The sequence below is a fragment of the Mobula birostris genome, chromosome 6 (assembly GCF_030028105.1).
Source record: "Mobula birostris isolate sMobBir1 chromosome 6, sMobBir1.hap1, whole genome shotgun sequence".
Taxonomy (NCBI): Eukaryota; Metazoa; Chordata; class Chondrichthyes; order Myliobatiformes; family Myliobatidae; genus Mobula; species Mobula birostris.
In genome coordinates this window covers 121,300,089-121,324,763 of record NC_092375.1, presented here as the reverse complement: position 1 = coordinate 121,324,763, position 24,675 = coordinate 121,300,089, and the positions used below count along the sequence as shown (strand labels likewise).

Sequence of the window (24,675 nt, the reverse complement as noted above, 5' to 3'; positions counted from 1 at the left end):
AAGGAATACAGTCCAAGAGCGGACAAACGTTCCTCATATGTTAACCCTCTCATTCCCAGAATTATTCTAGTGAATCTTCTCTGAACCCTCTCCAACGTCAGCACATCCTTTCTTAAATAAGGAGCCCAAAACTGCCTGAAGTACTCCAAGTGTGGTCTCACCAGCACCTTATAGAGCCTCAACATCACATCCCTGCTCCTATACTCTATTCCTCTAGAAATGAATGCCAACATTGCATTCGCTTTCTTCATTACTGACTCAACCTGGAGGTTAACCTTAAGGGTATCCTGCACGAGGACTCCCAAGTCCCATTGCACCTCAGAACTTTGAATTCTCTCCCCATTTAAGTAGTCTGCCCATTTATTTATTCTGCCAAAGTGCATAACCATACACTTTCCAACATTGTATTTCATTTGCCACTTCTTTGCCCATTCTCCCAATCTATCCAAGTCTCTCTGTTTCCTCAGCACTACCAGCCCCTCCACCTATCTTTGTATCATCAGCAAACTTAGCCACAAAGCCATCTATTCCATAATCCAAATCATTGACGTACAATGTAAAAAGAAGCGGCCCCAACACGAACCCCTGTGGAACACCACTGGTAACCGGCAGCCAACCAGAATAGGATCCCTTTATTCCCACTCTGTTTCCTGCCAATTAGCCAACGCTCTATCCACGTATGTAACTTTCCCGTAATTCCATGGGCTCTTATCTTGTTAAGCACCCTGTCAAAGGCCTTCTGAAAATACAAATATACAACATCCAGTGCATCTCCCTTGTCTAGCCTACTTGTAATTTCCTCAAAAAGTTGCAATAGGTTTGTCAGGCAGGATTTTCCTTTAAGGAAACCATGCTGAATTCTGCCTGTCTTGTCATATGCCTCCAGGTACTCTGTAACCTCATCCTTGACAATCGACTCCAACAATTTCCCAACCACCGATGTCAAGCTCTTGGTGTTCTTGCTCATCTCCTTCCAACATTTGTCCACAGCATTCACCCTTCCTCTCCTCATCTTGTTCCATCTGCTTCTCCATACTTTCGTCTGCATCTATCATACCTTCCTTCCCACTGTCACCCAAATCCGCCCCCTCTCCCCTACCTGGCAACACCTGTCGGTCATCTGACACACATCCTCAGTCCACCGATCATCTCAGACTTCTATCTCACCACTACCCCTCTGTATGTCGGCCATCTCCTGTCTCAACTCTCAGTCCTGATGCAGTTTGCCCTCCACACAGATGCTGCTGATTGTTTGCTGATGAAGACAGTAACTGCCCGGGTAGTACAGTAGAAGGCAGGGTAGAAGGATCATTTTAAACTTGAGCACCAGGAGCAGACATTGAAGATTGAAAGAAAGATTAGCTTTATTTGTCACATGTACATGGAAACATGCAGTGAGATGCATCGTTTGCCTTAAATCAAATCAGCAGAGATTGTGCGGGGCAGTGTCACCACACTTCCTGCACCGATATAGTGTCCCTACAACTCACTAACCCTAACCCAGACACCTTTGGATTACGACAGGACAGCAGAGCACCCTGAGAAAACCCACCTAGTCAAGGGGAGAACATACGAACTTCCTCACGGTCAGTGGTAGGAATTGAACCCTGATCTGCAATACCATCTGCTAACCACGATGTACCACAAGGGGGTCATGCGCTGACATGTCAGGATGGGAGTGAATTAAAATGGTTGGCCACTGAAAAATCCTGCTCGTTGCGGACAAGTGAAGATGTTCAACAAAGCAGCCCCCCCCCCCCCCCAACCTACACCATGTCTCACCAACGTAGAGGCGGCCACACTAGGAACATCAGATATGGCAGATGACCCTGACAGACTCGCAGGCGAAGTGTCACCTCATCTGGAAGGACTGTTTGGGGTCCTGAATGATAGTGAGGGAGCAGGTGTACCACTTGTGCTGCTTGCAGGTCTAATTGCCGGGGTGGAGATGAGATCAGTATGGCGAGACGAATGGACAAGGAGGGAGCGATCCCTGCAGAAAGCAGGGGGTGGGGGGGGGGGTAAGGATGTGTTTGGTGGTAGGATCCTGTTGAAGGTGGTGTAAGTACCTTCGTCGGGATGATGTTTCATCTGACTGGGGTGGTGTGGGGGATCAGTGTCAAATTAACTCAGACAGATGAGGAGAAATACTCACTTCGATACAGAAGGTGGTGAACCTCGACTCATGGAATAAACTCAAAGATGGAGATCCGTAGATTGGTAGACATTGGGGGGGGGGGGTGTGGTCCGGGCATACGATGCAGGGAGGTGGTGCCGAGGTAAAGTTTCAGCCCCATTGTTGTTGAACAGCAGAATAGCAATCAGAGGCCAAATGGCCTTCTCCTCTTTCTATTTCCCATGCTTATGACATGGTAAAGATTATTCCACTGCTACTTTTCAACAAGATACTGAGACACAAAATAATGACACAGCAAAATACTTTGCTTGTGGAAGGGAGCAGGAGGTCTCTTCGTTCCATTTAGTTATGGCTGTTAATGAGTGGCAATGTTTATACAAGTAGTCCGTTATCCATTCAGCCTTTCCCTGCTCTGATTTGAACATTGTATTAGAACCATCTGGGTGTCAACCATGAGATTTCGGAATGAGCAGCACTGTGTTGGCGGCTGTCCCCTGTCCTTCCTGAGGTGCAGAAGCACCAGGTCCCTGTGTGGTCAGATCTCCCATAGACTGGTCTCATCGGACTTCCTTCTGGAGCCACAGGAGGAGCAACAATTCAATTAGACCACAAGACAGGAAGCTTTGTTGCATCCACGCAAAGCAGCCCACCAAATGACACCTGGTGCGCCCCTCTAAACACATTCCTTTGACCGATGGTAAAAAAAAAGCATTACTTCGGTCAGGGGTGAAATGGTTTAGGGGACAGTGAAGTAAACCCCCCAGATTCCGATGTCCACCATTGGTCATATGGGGTATAACTGGGCACGCAGGCTCGTCAGACCATGCTGTTTCTCTAAATCTAAAGATCAGCTGCAATCTCCGCTACAAAGCATTCACCATTCTAATTTGGAAATAGATCTCTGCGTTTCCTCATTGCTGGATCTCCCCCTCCAGCAGCACTGCAAGAACTCTTCGCCAGAAGTAGGGCAGCAGTTCAAGGAGGGTCCAGGAGGGTCCCCCAGCTCCTTCTCCAGAGTCCTGGCCTAATCAATGAGTAGCCGCTGCGGGTTGAACATGCACTCCAGACTCCCTGCAGGACACTGGGAAAGGAGGGCGTCCCAGTCTGCTTGGGACAGCTAGATTTCATCTCTTACCTCTGCCTGCGAGGGAACTCCACCTCGCTGTCCACTTCTCCCTCTTCCTCCTCTGAAGACTCGTCTCCATTCTGTGACCAACAGAAAACAATGCCAGTGTGTTCGGTACACCACATACACTGAAGCCACAAGTTTCTTCATTTAGAGACTTTTATCGACCTGACTGGCTTGGTTTGCTGTCAAAGTCAGGCAAGTTCAGGTACTCATTTGCCTCAGCCTCAACCCAGTACCAAGCCAACACTGGTCCAGAGATTAATACTAAACCTCATTCATGACTAGTCATACTTAAAAAGTCCCTTAGGATGGAATTAGTATTGTGCTGAAGTTCTGGCTAATTCAATGTTAGAAGCCTGTCCTGTCCTATCTGGGAGTGTGATGGGACACTGTAGAGGGAGTTTCACTCTGTGTCTAACCTGTGCTCTCTCTCTACTTTAGTTGTGTGTGATAGTGCAGAGGGAACTTTTTCCACTGTTACTCATCATATTGTCCCTGACCTGGGGAGTGTGTGATGTGACAGTGTGGAGGGAGATTCACTCCATATCTAATCAATGTTGTCCCTGCCTTGGGAATGTGTAAAGGGGCAGTACAATGGGAGGTTCTCTTTGTGTCTAACCTGAGTTCTCCCCACCTTGGGAGAATTTAATAAGAATTTGTTCCATCAAACTCACAAAATCCATCAGTGGGGTAAATGAACCATAAGATATAGCAGCGGAATGGCCCATTGAGTCTGCTCCACCATTTCATCATGGCTGATCCAATTTCCTTCTCAGCCCCAATCTCTTGTCTTCTCCCCATATCCCTTCATGCCCTGACCAATCAAGAATCTATCAACCTCTGCCTTAAATATACTTAAAAGACTTGGCCTCCACAGCTGCCTGTGGCAACAAATTCCATAGACTCACCAGTCTCTGGCTCAAGAAATTCCTCATTTCTGTTCTGAAAGAATGCCCCTCTATTCTGAAGCTGTGTCTTCTGGTCTTAGACTCCCCCATCACGGGAAACATCCTCTCCTCATCTACTCTATCAAGGCCTTTCAACATTTGAGAGGCTTCAATGAGGTCACCCCTCACTTTTCTGAATTCCAGTGAGTAGAGGCCCAGAGCCATTAAATGCTCCTCACATGACAAGCCATTTAATCCTGGAATCATTTTCATGAGCCTCCTTTGAACCCTCTCCAACACCAGTACATCCTTTATTAGATAAGGGGCTCAAAACTGCTCACAATACTCCAAGTGAGGCCTCACCAGTGCTTTATAAAGCCTCAACATTACATCCTTGTTTTATATTCTAATCCTCTTGAAATGAATGCTAACATCGCATCTGCCTTCCTCACCACTGACTCAACCTGCAAGTTAACCTTTAAGTAATCCTGCTCAAGGACTCCCAGGTCCCTTTGCACCTCAGATTTTTGAATTTTATTTAGAAAATAGTCTACTCTTTTATTTCTTATACCAAAGTGCATGACCATACATTTCCGGACACTGTATTCCATCTGTCACTTCTTTGCCCTTTCACTTAATCTGTCTAAGTCCTTCTGTAGCCTCTCTACTTTCTCAAAGCTACCTGCCCCTCCACCTTTGTTCATATCATCCACCAACTTGTCCACAAAGCCATCAGTTTCACCATCCAAATAGCACACACTTCCAGGCCAGTATCTCCAGTCACACCCGTCACCTCCGATGGACAGTCCACATCTTTCACACGCTCAGCACCCAAATCGTGAAACGGGAACTCGACTCTCAAATCTCTGAGGTTGTCAGGAGAAAGATTCAGGGATGTTCTCAAACCCCCTTGAAACAATCCAGTCTCCTCACCATCTCATAGGAATTCCTGGGCCATCAAAGCTCGGGCATTTAGAAACATCCTTCTGACAAGTCATTCAGGAGCTAGAGGCAGACGGGAAAAGAGTGGACCCCCTTGGAGACCAAAGAGCAATCTGGGCGTGGAGACCAGGGATGTGGGCTAGATCCTATATGAACTATGTATTCACCAAGCAGACGATTGTGGAAGGTAGTTATAGGGAGTGGTATGTGGATAATCTGGAGCAGATCATGGGATATAGGAGCAAAATAAGGCCATTCAGCCCTTTGATTCTGCTCAGCCATTCCATCATGGCTGACATACTATCTCTCTCAACCCATTCTCTTGCCTTCTCCCCATAATCTTTGTCGTCCTTACAAATCAAGAACCTAACAATCTCCAATTCAAGGACTTGGCCTCCACAGCCACCGTGGCAATGATTTCCACAGATTCACCACCCTCTGGCTAATGAAATTCCTCCTTATCTCTATTTTAAAGTCACATCCTTCTATTCTGAAGCCGTGGGGGAGAAAAAACAATTAAAATTAATACTGAGAACATGAGTTGTAGAGACTTTAAAAGTGAGTCCACAGGCCGTAGAATCAATTCAGCTGAATGAGGTCATCCACCTGGTTCAAGAGCCTGATGGTCGAAGGGTAGTAATTAGGGAACCGGAGCAGGAGCTGGATGACCTGTGGGTCATTCGGGAGAATGAGGAGATTATAGATCGTATTTATATAGATACAGGGAGGTAGTTACGCCAAAGGAGCAGAGGACAGGAAATTGGGTCACTGTCAGGCGAGGGAAGGGGAAAGGGCAGGCAGAGCAGGGTTCCCCTGTGGCCATTCCCCTCAACAACAAGTATACCGCATTGGATCTGTTGGGGGGGGATGACTTACCTGGGACAAGCTGCAGTAGCCGGATCTCTGGCTCTGCAGTGCAGAAGGGAGGCTGGAAAAAGAGGACAGCGGTAGTGATAGGGGACTCGATAGTTAGAGGTACAGATAGGAGGTTCAGTGGTCGTGACAGAGAATCCAGGATGGTTTGTTGCCTCCCAGGTGCCAGGGTCAAGGATGTCTCTGATCGATTGCATGACATTCTGAAGTGGGAGGCTGATCAGCTAGATGTCGTGGTGCACATCGGTACCAATAACATAGCAAGGAAAAGTGAGGAGGTCCTGGAGAGTGAGTACAGACAGCTTGGTAGGAAGTTGAAAAGCAGGACCTCGAGGGTGGTAATCTCAGGATTGCTACCTGTGCTACATGCCAGTGAGGGTAGGAATAGGGTGCTCTGTAGGATGAACAAGTGGCTGAGGAACTGGTGTAGGGAGCAGGGTTTCAGATTTCAGGATAATTGGGACCTCTTCTGGGGCAGGTGGGACCTGTACAAGAGAGACGGGTTACACTTGAACTACAGGGGGACCAATATCCTTTCAGGGAGGTTTGTTAATGCTATTGGGGGGGCTTTAAACTAGATTTGCAAGGGGATGGGAACCACAGTACCAGAGCTGACAGTGTGGCTGGGGTGAAAATAAAAGTTCAAGCAAATCCACTAATAGAAAGGTTGTGAGTGGTGGTAAAAATCTTCCGAGGTGTATATATTTCAATGCTAGGAGTATTGCGGGGAAGGCGGATGAGTTGAGGGCGTGGATTGACACGTGGAATTATGACGTTGTAGCAATTAGTGAATCTTGGCTACAGGAGGGGCAGGACTGGCAGCTTAATATTCCAGGGTCCCGATGTTTCAGATGTGATCGAGGCAGAGGAATGAAAGGTGGGGGAGTGGCATTGCTTGTTAGGGAAAATATTACAGCAGTGCTCAGGCAGGACAGATTAGAGGGCTTGTCTACTGAGTCCTTGTGGGTGGAGCTGAGAAACAGGAAAGGTATGGCCACATTAGTGGGATTGTATTACAGATCACCCAATAGTCAAAGAGAATTGGAAGTGCAAATCTGTAGAGATAGCAGGCAACTGCAGAAAACAAAGTTGTGGTGGTAGGGGATTTTAATTTTCCATATATTGATTGGGTTTCCCACACTGTTAGGGGTCTAGATGATTTAGAGTTTGTAAAATGTGTTCAGGAAGGACCAACTAGAGGGGATGCAATATTGGATCTCCTGTTAGGAAACGAGTTAGGACAAGTGACAGAAGTCTGTGTAGGGGAGCACTTTGGTTCCAGTGATCATAACACCATTAGTTAAACTTGATCATGGACAAGGATAGATCTGGTCCTAGGGTTGAGGTTCTTAACTGGAAGAAGGCCAAATTTGAAGAAATGAGAAAGGATCTAAAAAGCGTGGATTGGGACAGGTTGTTCTCTGGCATGGATGTGATCGGTAGGTGGGAAGCCTTCAAAGCAGAAATTTTGAGAGTGCAGAATTTGTATGTTCCTGTCAGGATTAAAGGCAAGGTGAATAGGAATAAGGAACCTTGGTTCTCAAGAGATATTGCAACTCTGATAGAGAAGAAGAGGACATGTATAGGAAGCAGGGAGTAAATAAGGTGCTTGAGGAGTATAAGAAGTGCAAGAAAATACTTAAGAAAGAAATCAGGAGGGCTAAAAGAAGACATGAGGTTGCCTTGGCAGTCAAAGTGAAGGATAATCCAAAGAGCTTTTACAGGTATATTAAGAGCAAAAGGATTGTAAGGGATAAAATTGGTCCACTTGAACATCAGAGTGGTCGGCTATGTGCGGAACCAAAGGAAATGGGGGAGGTCTTAAATAGGTTTTTTGCGTCTGTATTTACTAAGGAAGCTGACATGAAGTCTATGGAATTAAGGGAAACAAGTAGTGAGATCATGGAAACTGTACAGATCGAAAAGGAGGAGGTCCTTGCTGTCTTGAGGAAAATTAAAGTGGATAAATCCCCAGGACCTGATAGGGTGTTCCCTCGGACCTTGAAGGAGACTAGTGTTGAAATTGCGGGGGCCCTGGCTGAAATATTTAAATTGTCGCTGTCTACGGGTGAGGTGCTGGAGGATTGGAGAGTGGCTCATGTTGTTCCGTTGTTTAAAAAAGGATCGAAAAGTAATCCGGGAAATTATAGGCCAGTAAGTTTAACGTCGGTAGTAGGTAAGTTATTGGAAGGAGTACTAAGAGACAGAATCTACAAGCATTTGGATAGACTGGGACTTATTAGGGAGAGTCAACATGGCTTTGTGCGTGGTAGGTCATATTTGACCAATCTATTGGAGTTTTTTGAGGAGGTTACCAGGAAAGTGGATGAAGGGAAGGCAGTGGATATTGTCTACATGGACTTCAGTAAGGCCTTTGACAAGGTCCCGCATGGGAGGTTAGTTAGGAAAATTCAGTCGCTAGGTATACATGGAGAGGTGGTAAATTGGATTAGACATTGGCTCGATGGAGTAAGCCAGAGAGTGGTGGTAGAGAATTGCTTCTCTGAGTGGAGGCCTGTGACTAGTGGTGTGCCACAGGGATCAGTGCTGGGTCCATTGTTATTTGTCATCTATATCAATGATCTGGATGATAATGTGGTAAATTGGATCAGCAAGTTTGCTGATGATACAAAGATTGGAGGTGTAGTAGACAGTGAGGAAGGTTTTCAGAGCCTGCAGGGGGACTTGGACCAGCTGGAAAAATGGGCTGAAAAATGGCAGATGGAGTTTAATACTGACAAGTGTGAGGTATTGCACGTTGGAAGGACAAACCAACGTAGAACATACAGGGTTAATGATAAGGCACTGAGGAGTGCAGTGGAACAGAGGGATCTGGGAATACAGATACAAAATTCCCTAAAAGTGGCGTCACAGGTAGATAGGGTCGTAAAGAGAGCTTTTGGTACATTGGCCTTTATTAATCAAAGTATTGAGTATAAGAGCTGGAATGTTATGATGAGGTTGTATAAGGCATTGGTGAGGCCGAATCTGGAGTATTGTGTTCAGTTTTGGTCACCAAATTACAGGAAGGATATAAATAAGGTTGAAAGAGTGCAGAGAAGGTTTACAAGGATGTTGCCGGGACTTGAGAAACTCAGTTACAGAGAAAGGTTGAATAGGTTAGGACTTCAGTCCCTGGAGCGTAGAAGAATGAGGGGAGATTTGATAGAGGTATATAAAATTATGATGGGTATAGATAGAGTGAATGCAAGCAGGCTTTTTCCATTGAGGCAAGGGGAGAAAAAAACCAGAGGACATGGGTTAAGGGTGAGGGGGGAAAAGTTTAAAGGGAACATTAGGGGGGGCTTCTTCACACAGAGAGCGGTGGGAGTATGGAATGAGCTGCCAGACGAGGTGGTAAGTGCGGGTTCTTTTTTAACATTTAAGAATAAATTGGACAGATACATGGATGGGAGGTGTATGGAGGGTTATGGTCCGTGTGCAGGTCAGTGGGACTAGGCAGAAAATGGTTCGGCACAGCCAAGAAGGGCCAAAAGGCCTGTTTCTGTGCTGTAGTTTCTATGGTTTCTAATTGTTCCTGAACCTCGTTTATCAGATTACCAGGATGCTGCCTGGATTAGAGGGTATATGCGGCATGGTGAGTGGGGCTGGGCAAGTTTGCGCTGTTTTCTCTGGGGTGCTGGAGGTTGAGGGCGGATTTGACAGAAGTTTATAAAATTATGAGAGGCACAGATAGAGTTAACAGTCAGAACTTTTATCTCGGGGTTGAGATGCCAAGTACAAGAGGACATGCATTTGAGGTGAAAGGAGGCAAGTTTAAAAGGAAACGTGCAGGGCAATGTTTTTCCCCCATACAGAGAGCTGATGTCTGGAACGGGCTGTTTGGGTTGGTGGTAAAAGCAAGTAAGACGGAGATACTTAAGAGGCTGTTAAGACGCATGAATATGCAGGGAAGGAGGGATATGTATCATGTACAAACAGAAGAAATTTGGTATAATTTGGCACAAACGTGATGGGCCAAGGGGCCTTGCCCTGTACTGTTGATTCTAACTCTCACGGCTCTGTTCATTCCTCACCCTGTGCGCTTCCATCTCCCCACTAAAGACTCAAGATTGTTTATTATCATTCTTCCACACACGAGTGTAAAGGAGAATGAAAAGATCCAGCTCTGAACCTCTACCTCTTGTATGTATCTCCTTAGAACCTCTCTTCAACTCGTTGGCTTGATATCACAATTAGTTCAATGTGTTTGGTGAGGATGCTACTCTGATTTTTTCCCCTCTCTACGTTAGATTGAAGGTGTGATATAGATGGAATTTACTTCTGCGGTGTCAGACCTGTGCTCTGGGTGCACGAAGCCTACGGCAGACTGCCGGGGCTCCCAGGTCTGAGCTGGTGTTAATGCCACTCTTCCCTCCCAATTATAGTAGCGACCCCGTCACCGGAGATAGTTCTGTGAGCCTCTGGACCTCTGCCGAGGCTGGGCTGTTACATGATGCTCATTCAGAGAGACATGGCAAACTGCCTTGCCGAGACGTGTCCCTCTCACAATTAGCAGGCGACGTGGAGTCAACAGCTGGATGAGTGCCCTGCTGAAAAGCCGGCCCTCCAGGTGACCTCATCAGCAGTCAGTGCGGTGAGCAGAGTGTAACGTTATATCAAGTGATACACGCAAAGCAATATTAAACCAATCCCAACCTGACACGGATCGGGACTATCCAAATCCTTGTCCGAGAATGATTCATGGGATATGGAAGGAATGCGTCATATAATAACATTGATATCAGGCCATTTCCAACCCCTCGTGTTCACAGCTCCCCTCCCTCTGTTTACCCCCTCTCAGTTATGATGCTAAGCTTTCATCACTTGTTCCTATACATGTGACGGACAAGACGTTTCTCCACTCAGTAATACAAAGCCCTGATATTTACAGTGTGTATGTGTGCAAGAGGGGGTGAATTCTGACGGGATCTAATTGCCTTTTATTTGTTTCTCTTTCTCCCAGCTTAATAGGCGGCATGTTTAAATTTTAACTCCTCCTTCTCAGCCCATTTAAGGATAGCAAAGGATGAAGTTGGTATCCAGGGAGCTGGCAAACTCTCTTGAATATTCTTCCCTCCTTGGAGCCTCCTCACAAACGTCAACCTCCTCAACCTCTCACAATCTTACATGTGGTCTGAAGTGTGGCTCTAGGCTCTGACCACATCAAACACCCGGTGCTCACTGACCAGTCTCACAGCTATGTCTCTTCCTGACCAGAGCCATTCTGACATCACAACTCTACATCACAGTGATCCAGACAGCTGACAAAGTTGGACTATAAATCTGAAAGAACACCCTAACCAGCTCCACTAATCAGTGTATGGTGAGAGGCACTTGGGAAAACGGTCAACAAACTTGTTCTACCCTCTAAGTTTAGCTCTCAAATACTGTCTGCAATATTCAAGCCTGTATCTTTGTCCCTGTCTCTCCTTTCTTTCTCTCCCTCTCCTCACCATCTCTTATCATCTCCCTTTGCCTCCGTCTGTCCTTCTGTCTTGATCAAGAATGTTCCTCTCTTTTTCTATGTGTGTGACTAATATCAATAAACTGACTACAGCGTAAAGGGGTGCTTGACAGTCAGCATGCACTTAGAGAGCCAAAGGGTCTTTTACCACACTGTTTGACCCCAAAGGGCCTGTTTCCGTGTTGTTTGACTCCAAAGGGCCTGTTTGGAAGCTGTTGACCCCAAAGGGCCTGTTTCCATGTTGTATGAACCCAAACAGCCTGTTTCCATGCTGTTTGACCCCAAAGAGTCTGTTTCGAAGCTGTTTGACCCCAAAAGGCCTGTTTCCATGCTGTTTGACCCCAAAGAGCCTGTTTCCATGCTGTTTGACCCCAAAGGGACTGTTTCAAAGCTGTTTCACCCCAAAGGGCCTGTTTCCATGCTGTTTGACTCCAAAGGGCCTGTTCCCATGTTATTTGACCCTAAAGGGCCTGTTTCCATGTTGTATGACCCCAAAGGGCCTGTTTCGAAGCTGTTTGACCCCCAAAGGGGCTGTTTCCATGTTGTATGACCCCAAAGAGCCTGTTTCCATGCTGTTTGACTCCAAAGGGCCTGTTTGGAAGCTGTTGACCCCAAAGGGCCTGTTTCCATGTTGTATGAACCCAAACAGCCTGTTTCCATGCTGTTTGACCCCAAAGAGCCTGTTTCGAAGCTGTTTGACCCCAAAAGGCCTGTTTCCATGCTGTTTGACCCCAAAGAGCCTGTTTCCATGCTGTTTGACCCCAAAGGGACTGTTTCAAAGCTGTTTCACCCCAAAGGGCCTGTTTCCATGCTGTTTGACTCCAAAGGGCCTGTTCCCATGTTATTTGACCCTAAAGGGCCTGTTTCCATGTTGTATGACCCCAAAGGGCCTGTTTCGAAGCTGTTTGACCCCCAAAGGGGCTGTTTCCATGTTGCATGAGCCCAAAAGTCGTGTTTCCATGTTGTTTGACCCCAAAGGGCCTGTTTCCATGCTCTTTGACCCCAAAGGGCCTGTTTCCATGTTGCATGACCCCAAAGAGCCTGTTTCCATGCTGTTTGACTCCAAAGGGCCTGTTTAGATGCTCTTTGACCCCAAAGGGCCTGTTTCCATGTTGTATGACCCCAAAGGGCCTGTTTTGAAGCTGTTTGACCCCCAAAGGGGCTGTTTCCATGTTGTATGACCCCAAAGAGCCTGTTTCCATGCTGTTTGACTCCAAAGGGCCTGTTTAGATGCTCTTTGACCCCAAAGGGCCTGTTTCCATGTTGCATGACCCCAAAGGGCCTGTTTCCATGTTGTTTGACCCCAAAGGGCCTGTTTCAATGTTGTGACTCTAAAGGGCCTGATTCCAAGTTGTTTGGCTCCAAATGGCCTGTTTCCATGCTGTTTGACTCCAAATGGCATGTTTCCATGTTGTTTGACCCCAAAGGTCCTGTTTCCATGTTGTTTGACTCCAAGGGCCTGTTTCCATGACCCCAAAAGGCCTGTTTCCATGTTGTTTGACTCCAAAGGGCCTGTTTCCATGTTGTATAACCCCACAGGGCCCGTTTCCATGCTGTTTGACCCCAAAGGTCCTGTTTCCATGTTGTTTGACCCCAAGGGCCTGTTTCCATGACCCCAAAAGGCCTGTTTCCATGTTGTTTGACTCCAAAGGGCCTGTTTCCATGTTGTATAACCCCACAGGGCCCGTTTCCAAGCTGTTTGGCTCCAAAGGGCCTGTTTCTATGTTGTTTGACCCCAAAGGGCCTGTTTCCATGTTGTTTGACCCAAAAGGGCCTGTTTCCATGTTGTTTGACCCTTAGGCATCCGTTAGTCTTGCGAGACCATGGATCTGCACCTGGAAGGCCTTCACTCTCCAGGATGCGGGCCTGGGCAAGGTTGTATGGAAGACCAGCAGTTGTCCATGCTGCAAGTCTCCCCTCTCCACGACACCAATGTTGTTCAAGGGAAGGGCATTAGGACATACAGCTTGGCACCAAGTCGTCACAGAGCAATGTGTGATTAAGTGCCTTGTTCAAGGACACAACACATGTTGCCTCGGCTGGGGCTTGAACTCACGACCTTCAGGTCGCTAGTCCAATGCCTTAACCACTTGGCCACGTGCCCACACTAAAGGGCCTATTTCTGTGTTGTTTGACCCCAAAGGGCCTGTTTCCATGTTGTTTGACCCCAAAGGGCCTGTTTCCATACTGTTTGACCCCAAAGGGTCTGTTTCCATGTTGTTTGACTCCAAAGGTCCTCTTTCCATGTTGTTTGACCCCAAAGGGCCTGTTTCTGTGTTGTTTGACCCCAAAGGGCCTGTTTCCATGTTGTATGACCCCAAAGGGGCTGTTTCCATGTTGTATGACCCCAAAGAGCCTGTTTCCATGTTGTATGACCCCAAAGGGGCTCTTTCCATGTTGTATGACTCCAAAGGACCTGTTTCCATGTTGTTTGACCCCAAAGGGCCTGTTTCCATGTTGTTTGACCCCAAAGGGCCTGTTTCCATACTGTTTGACCCCAAAGGGTCTGTTTCCATGTTGTTTGACTCCAAAGGTCCTCTTTCCATGTTGTTTGACCCCAAAGGGCCTGTTTCTGTGTTGTTTGACCCCAAAGGGCCTGTTTCCATGTTGTATGACCCCAAAGGGGCTGTTTCCATGTTGTATGACCCCAAAGAGCCTGTTTCCATGTTGTATGACCCCAAAGGGGCTCTTTCCATGTTGTATGACTCCAAAGGACCTGTTTCCATGTTGTTTGACCCCAAAGGGCCTGTTTCCGTGTTGTTAGACCCCAAAAGGCCTGTTTCCATGTTGTATGACCCCAAAGGGCTTGTTTCCGTGTTGTATGACCCCAAAGGGCCTGTTTCCGTGTTGTATGACCCCAAAGAGCCTGTTTCCATGTTGTATGACCCCAAAGGGGCTGTTTCCATGTTGTATGACTCCAAAGGACCTGTTTCCATGTTGTATGACACCAAAGGGCCTGTTTGCATGTTGTTTGACCCCAAGGGCCTGTTTCCATGACCCCAAAAGGCCTGTTTCCATGTTGTTTGACTCCAAAGGGCCTGTTTCCATGTTCTTTGACTCTTAGGCATCCGTCAGTCTTGCAAGACCATGGATCTGCACCTGGAAAGTCTTCACTCTCCAGGACGCAGGCCTGGGCAAGGTTGTATGGAAGACCAGCAGTTGCCCATGCTGCAAGTCTCCCCTCTCCATGACACCAATGTTGTCCAATGGAAGAGCATAAGGACCCATACACCTTGGCACCAGTGTCGTCGCAAAACAATGTGTGATTAAGTGCCTTGCTCAAGGACACAACACACGTTGCCTCGCCTGGGGCTCGAACTCACGACCTTCAGGTCGCTAGTCCAATGCCTTAACCACTTGGCCACGTGCCCACACTAAAGGGCTTGTTTCCGTGTTGTTTGACCCCAAAGGGCCTGTTTCCATGTTGTTTGACCCCAAAGGGCCTGATTCCAAGTTGTTTGTCCCCAAAGGGCTTGTTTCCATGTTGTACAACTCTGAAGGGCTGTTTTGAAGCTGTCTGACTCCAAAGGTCCCATTTCCATATTGTATGACACCAAAGGGCCTGTTTGCATGTCGTATGAACTCAAACAGCCTGGTTCCATGTTGTTTGACCCCAAAGGGCCTGTTTCCATGCTGTCTGATTTCTTAAGTGCCACCATCTCCATCAACAAACAGGAAAAAGGAATTTAGCCTCAGACTTATCAGATAATTTCACCCACTGAATCTTACTGTCCTGAGTTGTCAGAACCGTAAAGTGTAGTACTGATAAATGCTGTTGTAAAAAAGTGTGGGAGAATGGGAAATAAACATGGGTTGAGATAAAAATCATGGACTTTCTCACAAAACGGAGGAGCAGAGTGAAGTGGTTAAATGATTTCTTCCTAAATATATGTTTGAATGTGGTATCCAACAGAACAGAGGTTAAGTAGTGGTCAGAATCCCTCAAGAACATGGCAGCTGGGGATTTATAATCACTGGCGTAATTTATGCTTGTCTTGTGAATGTTGTGACTCTGATGTGATGTGATGCTGCGGTAAGTTTTTCATCGCACCTGTGAGGATTATGTACTTGTGCATATGGTAATAAACTTGACAATGACTTTGGGCATTTGAAGAGCTCGTTGGGTGGAGCTTTGCAATGGCACCCACCATCACCCAGTCAGGTAACCCTGGACCACAGCCCAGTCATCAGTGTATGGGTGAGGGTGTCAGTGCGTAACTGTGGAGGGGGTGTGTATTGCTCTGTCAGAACTGCCATCCTTTTGGGGAAAATGTTAAGACAAACTTGTTCTGACCTTCTACATGGACATTGCTGACCCCACAGCGATATTTATCCTGATTCTCCTGGTACCAACAGATATCACTTTTAGACCATAAGACCTAGAAGCTGAATGAGGCCACTCGGCCCACTAAGTCTGTTTGGCCATTCCATCATGCCTGATTTACTATCTCCCTTACTATTCTCCTGTCTTTGGTGCCCTTATTAATCCAGAAACTATCAGCCTCTCCTTTAAATATACTCAATGACTTGGCCTCCACAGCTGTCTGTGGCAATGGATTCCAAAGGTTCACCAGCCTCTTCTAAAGAAATTCTTTCTCATCTCTGTTCTAAAGGGACATCCTCTATTCTAAGGTGGCGCCCTCTGTTTCTTGACTCCCTCCACCATTGGAAGTATTCTCTCTACATTCACTTTGTCTCGGCCTTTCAAATTCAATAGTTTTGAATGAGATCCCCCTTCCTCACCCCCCAGTTCTTCTAAGCTCCAGCTACCACAGGCCCAGAGCCATCAAACGCACCACATATGTTAACCCTTTCATTCCCGGAATTGTTCTTGTGAACCACCTCTCTGATGCCAACACATTCTTTCTTAGATAACGTGCCCAATTCTACAAGTGTAGCCTGACCAATGTCTTATGAAGCCTCAGCATTACATCCTTGCTTTTATATTCTAGTCCTCTCAAAATGATTGCTAAATTGTTTTAAAGCCTTGTTTGCTCAAGCAGGGACCCACAATTAGTCACAATACTCCACCCTAACCAGTGCTTTAAAAAGGCTTGAATAACTTGTGTCGTATTCTACACTTTCATTCATAAGGCTGTTCTTGCATGCCTTCCCAACTTATGGTCTCAGTGTCCAAAGCTTGGGCACACATCCTCATCTCTTTTCCTCCACCCTCTTTCGAATGATACTATTTGGCTTACACTGCCTGCCCGTCATCTTACAGAAGTGAATCACTTCTCAGGCCTAATGCAGTCTCCCAGCCATAAATCTTTCTGCTTTCCTTGTTGAGTTCACTTGCCACCAGAATGCCTATATCTGGCATCTGGCATCTGGCATCGTAGGAGTCTGGCTCAACACTCTTCGTTGCTAAACACATTCTGAAATAACCTTTCAGTTTTGTGACACTGCTTTTGACAGCCAGGTATGGGCATTAATGCACAGGAATAAAACAAGGCAACCCTAACAGCGGCCTTGGGGAAGAGGGAGAGGACTAGCAGTCTACAGCCCGACAGCATGAAGATTGAATTCTCCTTCTTCTGGTAAACTGCTCCCCCTTCCTGATCTACCCAGCTCCTCCCACACCCATCCCACTTCTCCACCCTCTCCATCATCTGCCCATTCCCCTGGCACAACTCCCATCTGCCCTCCCCACCCCTCTACCCCAATGCTCCACCCGCGATCCCCATCAGAACCATCGTCTGCGGCCCTTTGACACCTCCCAGCCTCTGTCACGATCTCCTCTCGCCTGCCTATCCGCCCCTCCTCAGCTGGATCCACCGTCCCTGGCTCTTGCCCCAGTCTTTCCCTCCACCCCTTGACACTGGCCATTTCCCCTCTACCTTTCCCTTTAGATGAAGAGTCTCCACTCAAAATGCTGCTGGCCCACTTCCCTCCACAGAAGCACCTGACCTGCCGAGTTTCTCCAGCATCCAGTGTATCGCTGGCACTAAACTCCTTCCTTCCACTTAACTTCCCAACACACTCCCTGCCTAATTCCTTGTGCCCAGCAGTGTGGCGTTTTAGTCCACCGGGGGGCTAATTCTGATAATTAGATGGTACATTGTCAGACGTTTTTCCAGCAGCTATCAGCAATAAACCGGCCGCGACCCAGAAGAACTAAAAACCGCCCAGCATGTTCTTACCTCCTTTCTGGGGGCTCTCGGCTTACGAGGTAGTGTGGGTGTGGTGTGCTGCTGAGGAGTGCTCAGGGACGATCCTGCTTTGGAGCTGTCTGCCTGCCTCTCCTCCGAAGGCCTGTTGTTTTCTGGGAGCCTGGGGTTCTTGTAATGCACTGCGGGGTGGTGCGCCGCAGTCTGGGAGAGACCGGGGGCCGGCTTGTACCCGCTGGGTGGTCTCTCAGCCTTCACGCCACCCTTGTGCTCCCGACAGTCGGCACCCTGACCGGCAGCTCCGTGCCCACAGTCCGTGACCTGGCCGCTCTCCGATCCCCGCCTGCGGCAGCCGGCCGTCAGCGTGGTGGAGATGAGGTCGGGGCTGGAGCCGGACAGCCTCAGCTGCAGGCGATCGGTGTGAGGGCTCCTGAGGACAGCCGCTGGGCCGAAGTACTTGAGGCTGTGCACGCAGCTGGCCGCGTCGCCCAGGCGGTGCTGGTGCTGCAGGACGCAGTGCTCCGGGCCCGCGATGGCCCGCAGGAAGCCCGCCAGCTCCTGGTGGCTGCCCTTGCTGTTGGCCCGCCGGTGTCGCTGCTTGCCGCGGTACCTCGTCTTCCCCGGCGGGGTGGACACCTTGGGGCTGCCGGGGGTGGGCGTGTGAGTCGGGCCAACTTCTACGCTTGGCACGATGCCGTCTGACCTCAGGAGGTCGGGCCTGTGGGAGACACAAGAAGAGGGGGTTAACACCGGCACAGGGTGCGAGTGGCTGCAGGCTGAACACAAGGAGCCCCTCGAGGATGTGTCAGTCAGACTGGGGTTTATTTATTTAGAGACATGGTACGGTAACAAGCCTACGACCCCTCCATTAAATTCAAAAAGACTTGGAGGCCATTTACTCAGCATTTTCACATGATGTAATTTGACCATTTCCAAATTATTTTACTTCTCTGTAATGTTGGTTGAGTGGAACGGAGTTGTCGACACTAAGGTTTCTTTTCTCCCATTTTTTACGATGTTAAAAAACAGCCCAGGTCTTTTTTTTTAGTTTAGTTGATCAATTCTGTTTAGATTAGTTTTTTTGGGGGGGGGGGGGTTATTTTTTTTTCCTTTTTCATGCTTTTTTAAAGATATTTTTCTTTGTTTTATATTATTCATTTGTATCCTATATGATTGGGAGTTTTATCATTTAAATATTACTGGGCTTTATAATTACTCATGTTAATTATAATAATGTATTCCCAATAACTTTGTACTACTACAATGTTAGGTTTATATCTTTATGAAACTAATAGAAAGATTGAAAAAGAAAAAGTACAGTAACAAGCCCACGCCACCCAGTTACTCTCAAGTGACTGATCAGGACGGGCGAGAAATCTGTGAGCACCCGGAGGAAACCCACATGGCCACGGGGAGAACGTACAAACTCCTTACAGACAGTGGCAGGAAGTGAACCTGGTTGCCGGTACTGTGGCAGGGTTATGCTGACGCTATGCTACCATGACGCACACTGGTGTTCCCTCTGGATTTTTATGCAGACAGTAACAGCCTGGGTCAGTTGTAGAGCAACGTTCCAACTGGGGATGGTGGAACTGGAATTGATTCATGATTAGAAGTTAGCTTATGGGCTTATGACTGCCGCACGTCCCCAAAGTACAGTGAAAAGGCTGTTGGTACAGACCACACCATCACACAGTGCACCGAGGCAAAGCAAGGCGAAACAGTAATAGATGCAGAATGGCATGGCAGTATAGAGCTGGTGTAACACTGTTACAATGCCAGACCCCCAGATACGTTCCCCGCAGCAGTCTGTAACCGCATGGGTTTCCTCCGGGTGCTCTGGTTTCCTCCCACACTTGGAAGACGTACGGGTTAGTGGGCTAATTGGCTGCACGGGTGTAACTGGGCGCGCGTGCTCTCTGGGCCAGGTGGGCTCGTTACCATGCTGCATCTCGAAACCGAAAATGTAAATTAATGCAGTTAATACTAATAATAACCGGGGCATCCCGCCATTCCGAGGCTGTGCCTTCCGTTTCTAGACTCTGCCACCAATGGAAATACCCTCTCTACATCCACTCTATCCAGGCCTGCAGTATACCCAGCATAGCAATGATATTCCCCTTCATCCTACTGAACCCATCGAGTACTGGCCCGGTAACATCAAATGTTCCTCATGTTATGCTTTTTAATGCTGGGCTCATTCTTGTAAACCTTCTCTGGACCCCTCCACGGACAACACATTTTCCCATAGATGCTCAGAATGTACCCACTGGGGCCTGACCAGTGCCTAATAGAGCCCCAGCAGTAGCACATTTTAGCTGGTGCTACAAAACTCAAAGGTGGGTACGGATGAGGCTGTGATAGCGTAAGACCATAAGACAAAGGAGCAAAATGAGGCTATTCAGCCCATCGATTCTGCTCTGGCATTTCATCATAAGGTTGATTTATTATCCCTCAGTGCTGCCTTCTCCCTACTAATAACAATCTATCAATCTCTACTTTAAATATACTCAATGACTTAGCCTCCACAGCTATCTATGACAATGAATTCCACAGATTCACCATCCGCCGGCTAAAGAAACTCTTCCTCATCTCTGTTCTAAAGGGACATCCTTGTATTCTGAGGCTGTGCCCTCTGATCCTAGACCCCCGCTACAGGAACTATCCTCTCCACATCCACTACCTAGGCCTTTCAATATTCAATATTTGGGTTTCAATGGGATCCCCTCTCCTCCTCATTTTTCCATATTCCAGAAAGTACAGGACCAGAGCCATCAAACGTTCCTCATACGCCAACCCTTTCATTCCTGGGATCATTGATATGAACCTCATCTGGGCCCTCTCCAATGCCAGCACATCCTTTCTTAGACAGGGAGCCCAAAACTGCTCACAGTACTCCAAGTGTGGTCCGACTGATAACGATGATAGACACTTTATTGGTCCCAAAGGAAATTACAGTGTCATGCCAGCATTACAAGTGCACAAATATACAAATATTAGAAGAGAAGTAAGAAAGAATAAAAAATAAGTTGCCTCAACAGTCTAACAGGAGGGGGCCATCACTTCCCTGGCTATAGGCTGACTCTTATAGGGCCTAATAGCCAAGGGTAAGAACGACCTCGTATAGTGTTCTTTGGAGCAGTGCAGTTGTCTTAGTCCATTACTAAAATTGCTCCTCTGTTCAGCCAAGGTGGCATGCAGAGGGTGAGAAACATTGTCCGGAATTGCCAGCATTTTCCGTAGGGTCCTTTGTTCTATCACAGACGCCAGTGTGACCAGTTTGACTTCTATAACAGAGACAGCCTTTGTAATCAGTTTACTGAGCCTGTTGGCATCACCCGTGTTGATGTCATTGCCCCAGCACACCACCACAGAGAAGATTGTACTGGCGACAACAGACTGGTTGAACATGTAAAGGAGAGGCCTGCATACTCCAAAGGACACCAGTCTCCTCAGGAAGTAGAGATGACTCTGGCCCTTCTTGTACACAGCCTCTGCATTGGTGCTCCACTCAAGTCTGTCATCCAGGTGCACCCCAGGTACTTGTATGTCCTCACCACATCAACAGTAACAGGGAGCAGTGCAGGTCTTCCTGAAGTCCATCACCATCTCCTTTGTCTTACTAATGTTGAGCTGCAGATGATTCAGCTTGCACCATTGACAAAGTCCTCTACCAGGGTCCTGCATTCATCTTCCCGTCCTCCCTTTATACACCCAACTATCGCTGAATCTTCAGAGAATGTCTGCAGATGACATGACTGCTGCTTATAGCCATGTCTGACACACAGCCCTTATAATGCCTTATAACGTCTCAGCATTACATCCTTGCCTTTATATTCTATCCTCTTGAAATGAATGCTAACATTGTATTTGCCTTCCTTACCACTGACACAAGTGAAAATTTGAACCACACAGTATGTTGGGGGGGGCAACCCTTGGTAACTTGACCAGAAACTCAGCGGAAGTTACAGTAGTAAATCAAAGGCTGAGCACTCAGTGGCCTTTCCATCTAATTAGTCTGACCCCAAGCGGCATTGATGAGACCTTGGGTTAGATCCTGAGCACTCTGTCAGGCTGTGGAACAACAGGGCAGTCTGACCACCAGGTAACAGAATAATTAGGCTGTAATGCTTTTTAATTTCAATAGCCCTCAGGATATGTGGCATCTAACAGCGACCTTCATGGCCAGGACGTAGGGAATCTCATGGGATTGGTGGGAATAATGAACCCAAGTAGGATGTCGGGGTGGGAAGTTACACAGTATGGTAGGGAGTATTGCACAACAGAGGTATCTCGGTCGACAGGAAGGATGTGGAAGCTTTGACAAGGGCATGCAGAAGAGGTTGCTGCTTGGATTAGAGGATATGAGCTGTAAGGAGAGGTTGGATAAACTCAAGATGATTTCCCCTAGAGCAGAGGTTCCCAACCTGAGGTCCAAGGACCCCTTGCTTAATGGTACAGGTCCATGGTAGAGAACCCTTGCTGTCGAGCACCAGAGACTGAGAAGAAACCCAATAGGAAAATGCTAAAATTATGGGAAGTATGAATAGGATAGAAAAATCTTATTTTCCCAGGGTACAAATGGGCAGCGGTTTAATGTGAGGAGGGGAAAGTTTAAATGAATTGAGCAGGGCAAGATTTTCTTCCCTCTGAAAATGGTTGATGCCTGGAAATGGGTGCTGGGGTGGGGGGGGGGGAAGGAAGCAGATACGATGGGGTGTTTAAAGTATGTTAGACAGATACAAGAACACGCAGGGAACGGAGGGGAACTTCCTATAGTGGGAAGTGTCTCTGGAGGTCAAATCATTGGATATATTTAAAGTGCAGGTTGATAGGTAAGGGCGGCAGAGGTTACGGGCAGAAGGCGGGTGAGATTGATAATAAATCAGCCATGATGGACTGGTGGCACAGATTCAATGGACCGATTGGCCTAATTCTGCTCCTCTATTTTATAGTGTTATGATATGGATCATGTGCAGGCAGAAAGGATTAGTTAGACTGGTATGATCAGCAGAGACACAGAGAACCAGACAGACTGTTCTCGTGCTGTACTGTTCTAAGTTCTACGTCAGCCCTTCATGCCAAGACAAGCAGGAATTCTCATTGTTTCCATCTGGTCTCAAGTTACCTCGAACATTCTGTCACATAAAACACAGGGCTAATTCTAGCACTGCCCATTGTCTGCTGGGCAATCAACAAGGAACAGTGACCAGTCAAACTCCTGCAGGGTTAGTGGGCAGAGCAGAGGACCACTGTGTTCTGACAGCTGCCAAGAGCTTTGTCAGTCTACAACAGATCAACCTGGAGACTGCCTTGGTGGACTTGACAGGGGGGCAATGGGTTTCTGAATGCAGGAGATTCTGCAGATGCTGGAAATCTTGAGCAACACACACACAAAGTACTGGAAGAACTCAGCAGGTCAGGCAGCATCGATCGTGATAAACAGTCAAGGTTTCAGGCTGACATCTTCATCTGTACTGGAAGGATGGGAAGGGAATAAGGAATAATAATGTGGGGGGAGGGAAAGGAGTCCAAGCTGGAAAAGTGATAGGCAAAACCAGGTGAGCAGGAAGCTTAGGTGGCTGGTGAATGAAGTAAGGGGGTGATAGGTTGAAGAGGTAGAGGGCTGAAGGAGGAGGAATCTGATAGGAGGACAATTGACTATGGGAGAAAAGGAAGGAGGAGGGGAACCAAAGGGATGTAATAGGCAGGTGAGGAGATGAGAAGAAGAAACAGAGAGAGAATAGAATGGGGAATGGAAAAAGAGAAGGGGGGGGAACAAATTACCAGAAGTTGGAGAGATTGGTGTTCATGCCATCAGGTTGGCCCCTTCCTGATGGGAGTGTCTTGGTCCAAAATGGCGACCTCCATTAGTGCGGCCTGACTTGCTGAGTTCCTCCAGTACTTTGTGTGTCTTTCTAATGGGTGTCAGTAATGTGCTCGCAGCTGTGCTGAAGAACAGGATTAATGACAACGGTCCCATTGAAACAGAACCTTCCAACACTGTCTCAGCCCCGTGGCGTGGCTGTCCCACTGAACGGCCTCATCCAATCCCTCACTCACCGTTTCCCCTGGGCCCCAGGCTTGTGGTTTGATGCCTTCTTCTTGATCAGCTTCTCGACAGCGTTAGTGCGAATTATTGGCCTGACCAGGTGCCGCTTGTACGTCCCGGGGTACTTCTTCTCCACAGCTTGCTCACGTCTGCGGGGCAACAAAAGATTTTCAGGGTCTTCTGAAAGAGGAAACCAGAGTACCCGGGGGGAAGCAGGGAGAACGTACAAACTCCTGACAGCACAGGGAATCAAACTCCGAGCCTCCAACGGAAGCGGTAGATGCGGTTTCAATTGTTACGTTTAGAAGTTTAAATAGGTACTTGGATGAGGGAGGTATGGAGGTGCAGGGAGAGAGGACTAGGCAGAAGACCAGGCCAGCAGGGACTGGATGGGTTGAAAGGTCTGTTTTTACACTGTCGTGCTCTATGACTCTATGAAACCTACATGGAGTAGATTATGATGAAGTCACCCACCTGGTTCCGAGATGAGGAACACTTCAAGTCAGGTTGAAAGGACGGTGGGGGAAGGGGGGAGGAGATGAGGATAACCATGTTTTGGGATAAATAACATAGAAAAGGGCAAAAGGTTCTTTATATGTTTTGTAACTCCAAGATATAAAACGAATTTAAATGAAACAGGGAGCTGGCAATGTGCGACTAACTTTCATTTTTACTTTAAGTGAGCCATGCACATGTGATGTGGTGGTGTGATGACGTATGCCATTCACATACTTTTACACATAACCCCTCATGAATTATTTAAAATTATTTAAACTAACAAGAATGTTTAATCAAACAATATAGTTTTAATATTATGACGGAGGAGAAGATGGCAGTGCGACGGCAGTACGCGTGGCCTCTCCGGTGAATGATATCTGTAATCTGTCAAGTAGGGGACCGTGCACAATTCTGATTTCATGGAGACGGACGTGAGAGTACGGAGGAAGATCTGGAAAACTTCTGAAATGCCCGCTTCGCTGCGGCTGCTATTGTATGGTAACCTAAGGTAGAAGGAGATGAGTTATACGGCTTTCGTTACATGCACGTGCAGTTCAACTCTGAGTGATTATGCAGAAAG

At 47.4% G+C, this 24,675-nt stretch overlaps 1 protein-coding gene across 5 annotated transcripts in view; it reads right to left on the bottom strand.

Moving 5' to 3' along the window:
• map3k13 (mitogen-activated protein kinase kinase kinase 13) overlaps nucleotides 1-24,675 on the bottom strand; it is a 200,642-nt gene that overhangs the window by 13,849 nt on the left and 162,118 nt on the right. For all 5 annotated transcript variants that reach the window (XM_072261192.1, XM_072261194.1, XM_072261191.1 and 2 more), the window contains 3 exons: nucleotides 23,609-23,746; nucleotides 17,579-18,263; nucleotides 3,273-3,343 (listed from right to left, as the gene is read on the bottom strand). In XM_072261192.1, the coding sequence (XP_072117293.1) occupies nucleotides 3,273-3,343; nucleotides 17,579-18,263; nucleotides 23,609-23,746 (894 nt within the window). The remainder of the gene's footprint in view (nucleotides 1-3,272; nucleotides 3,344-17,578; nucleotides 18,264-23,608; nucleotides 23,747-24,675) is intronic.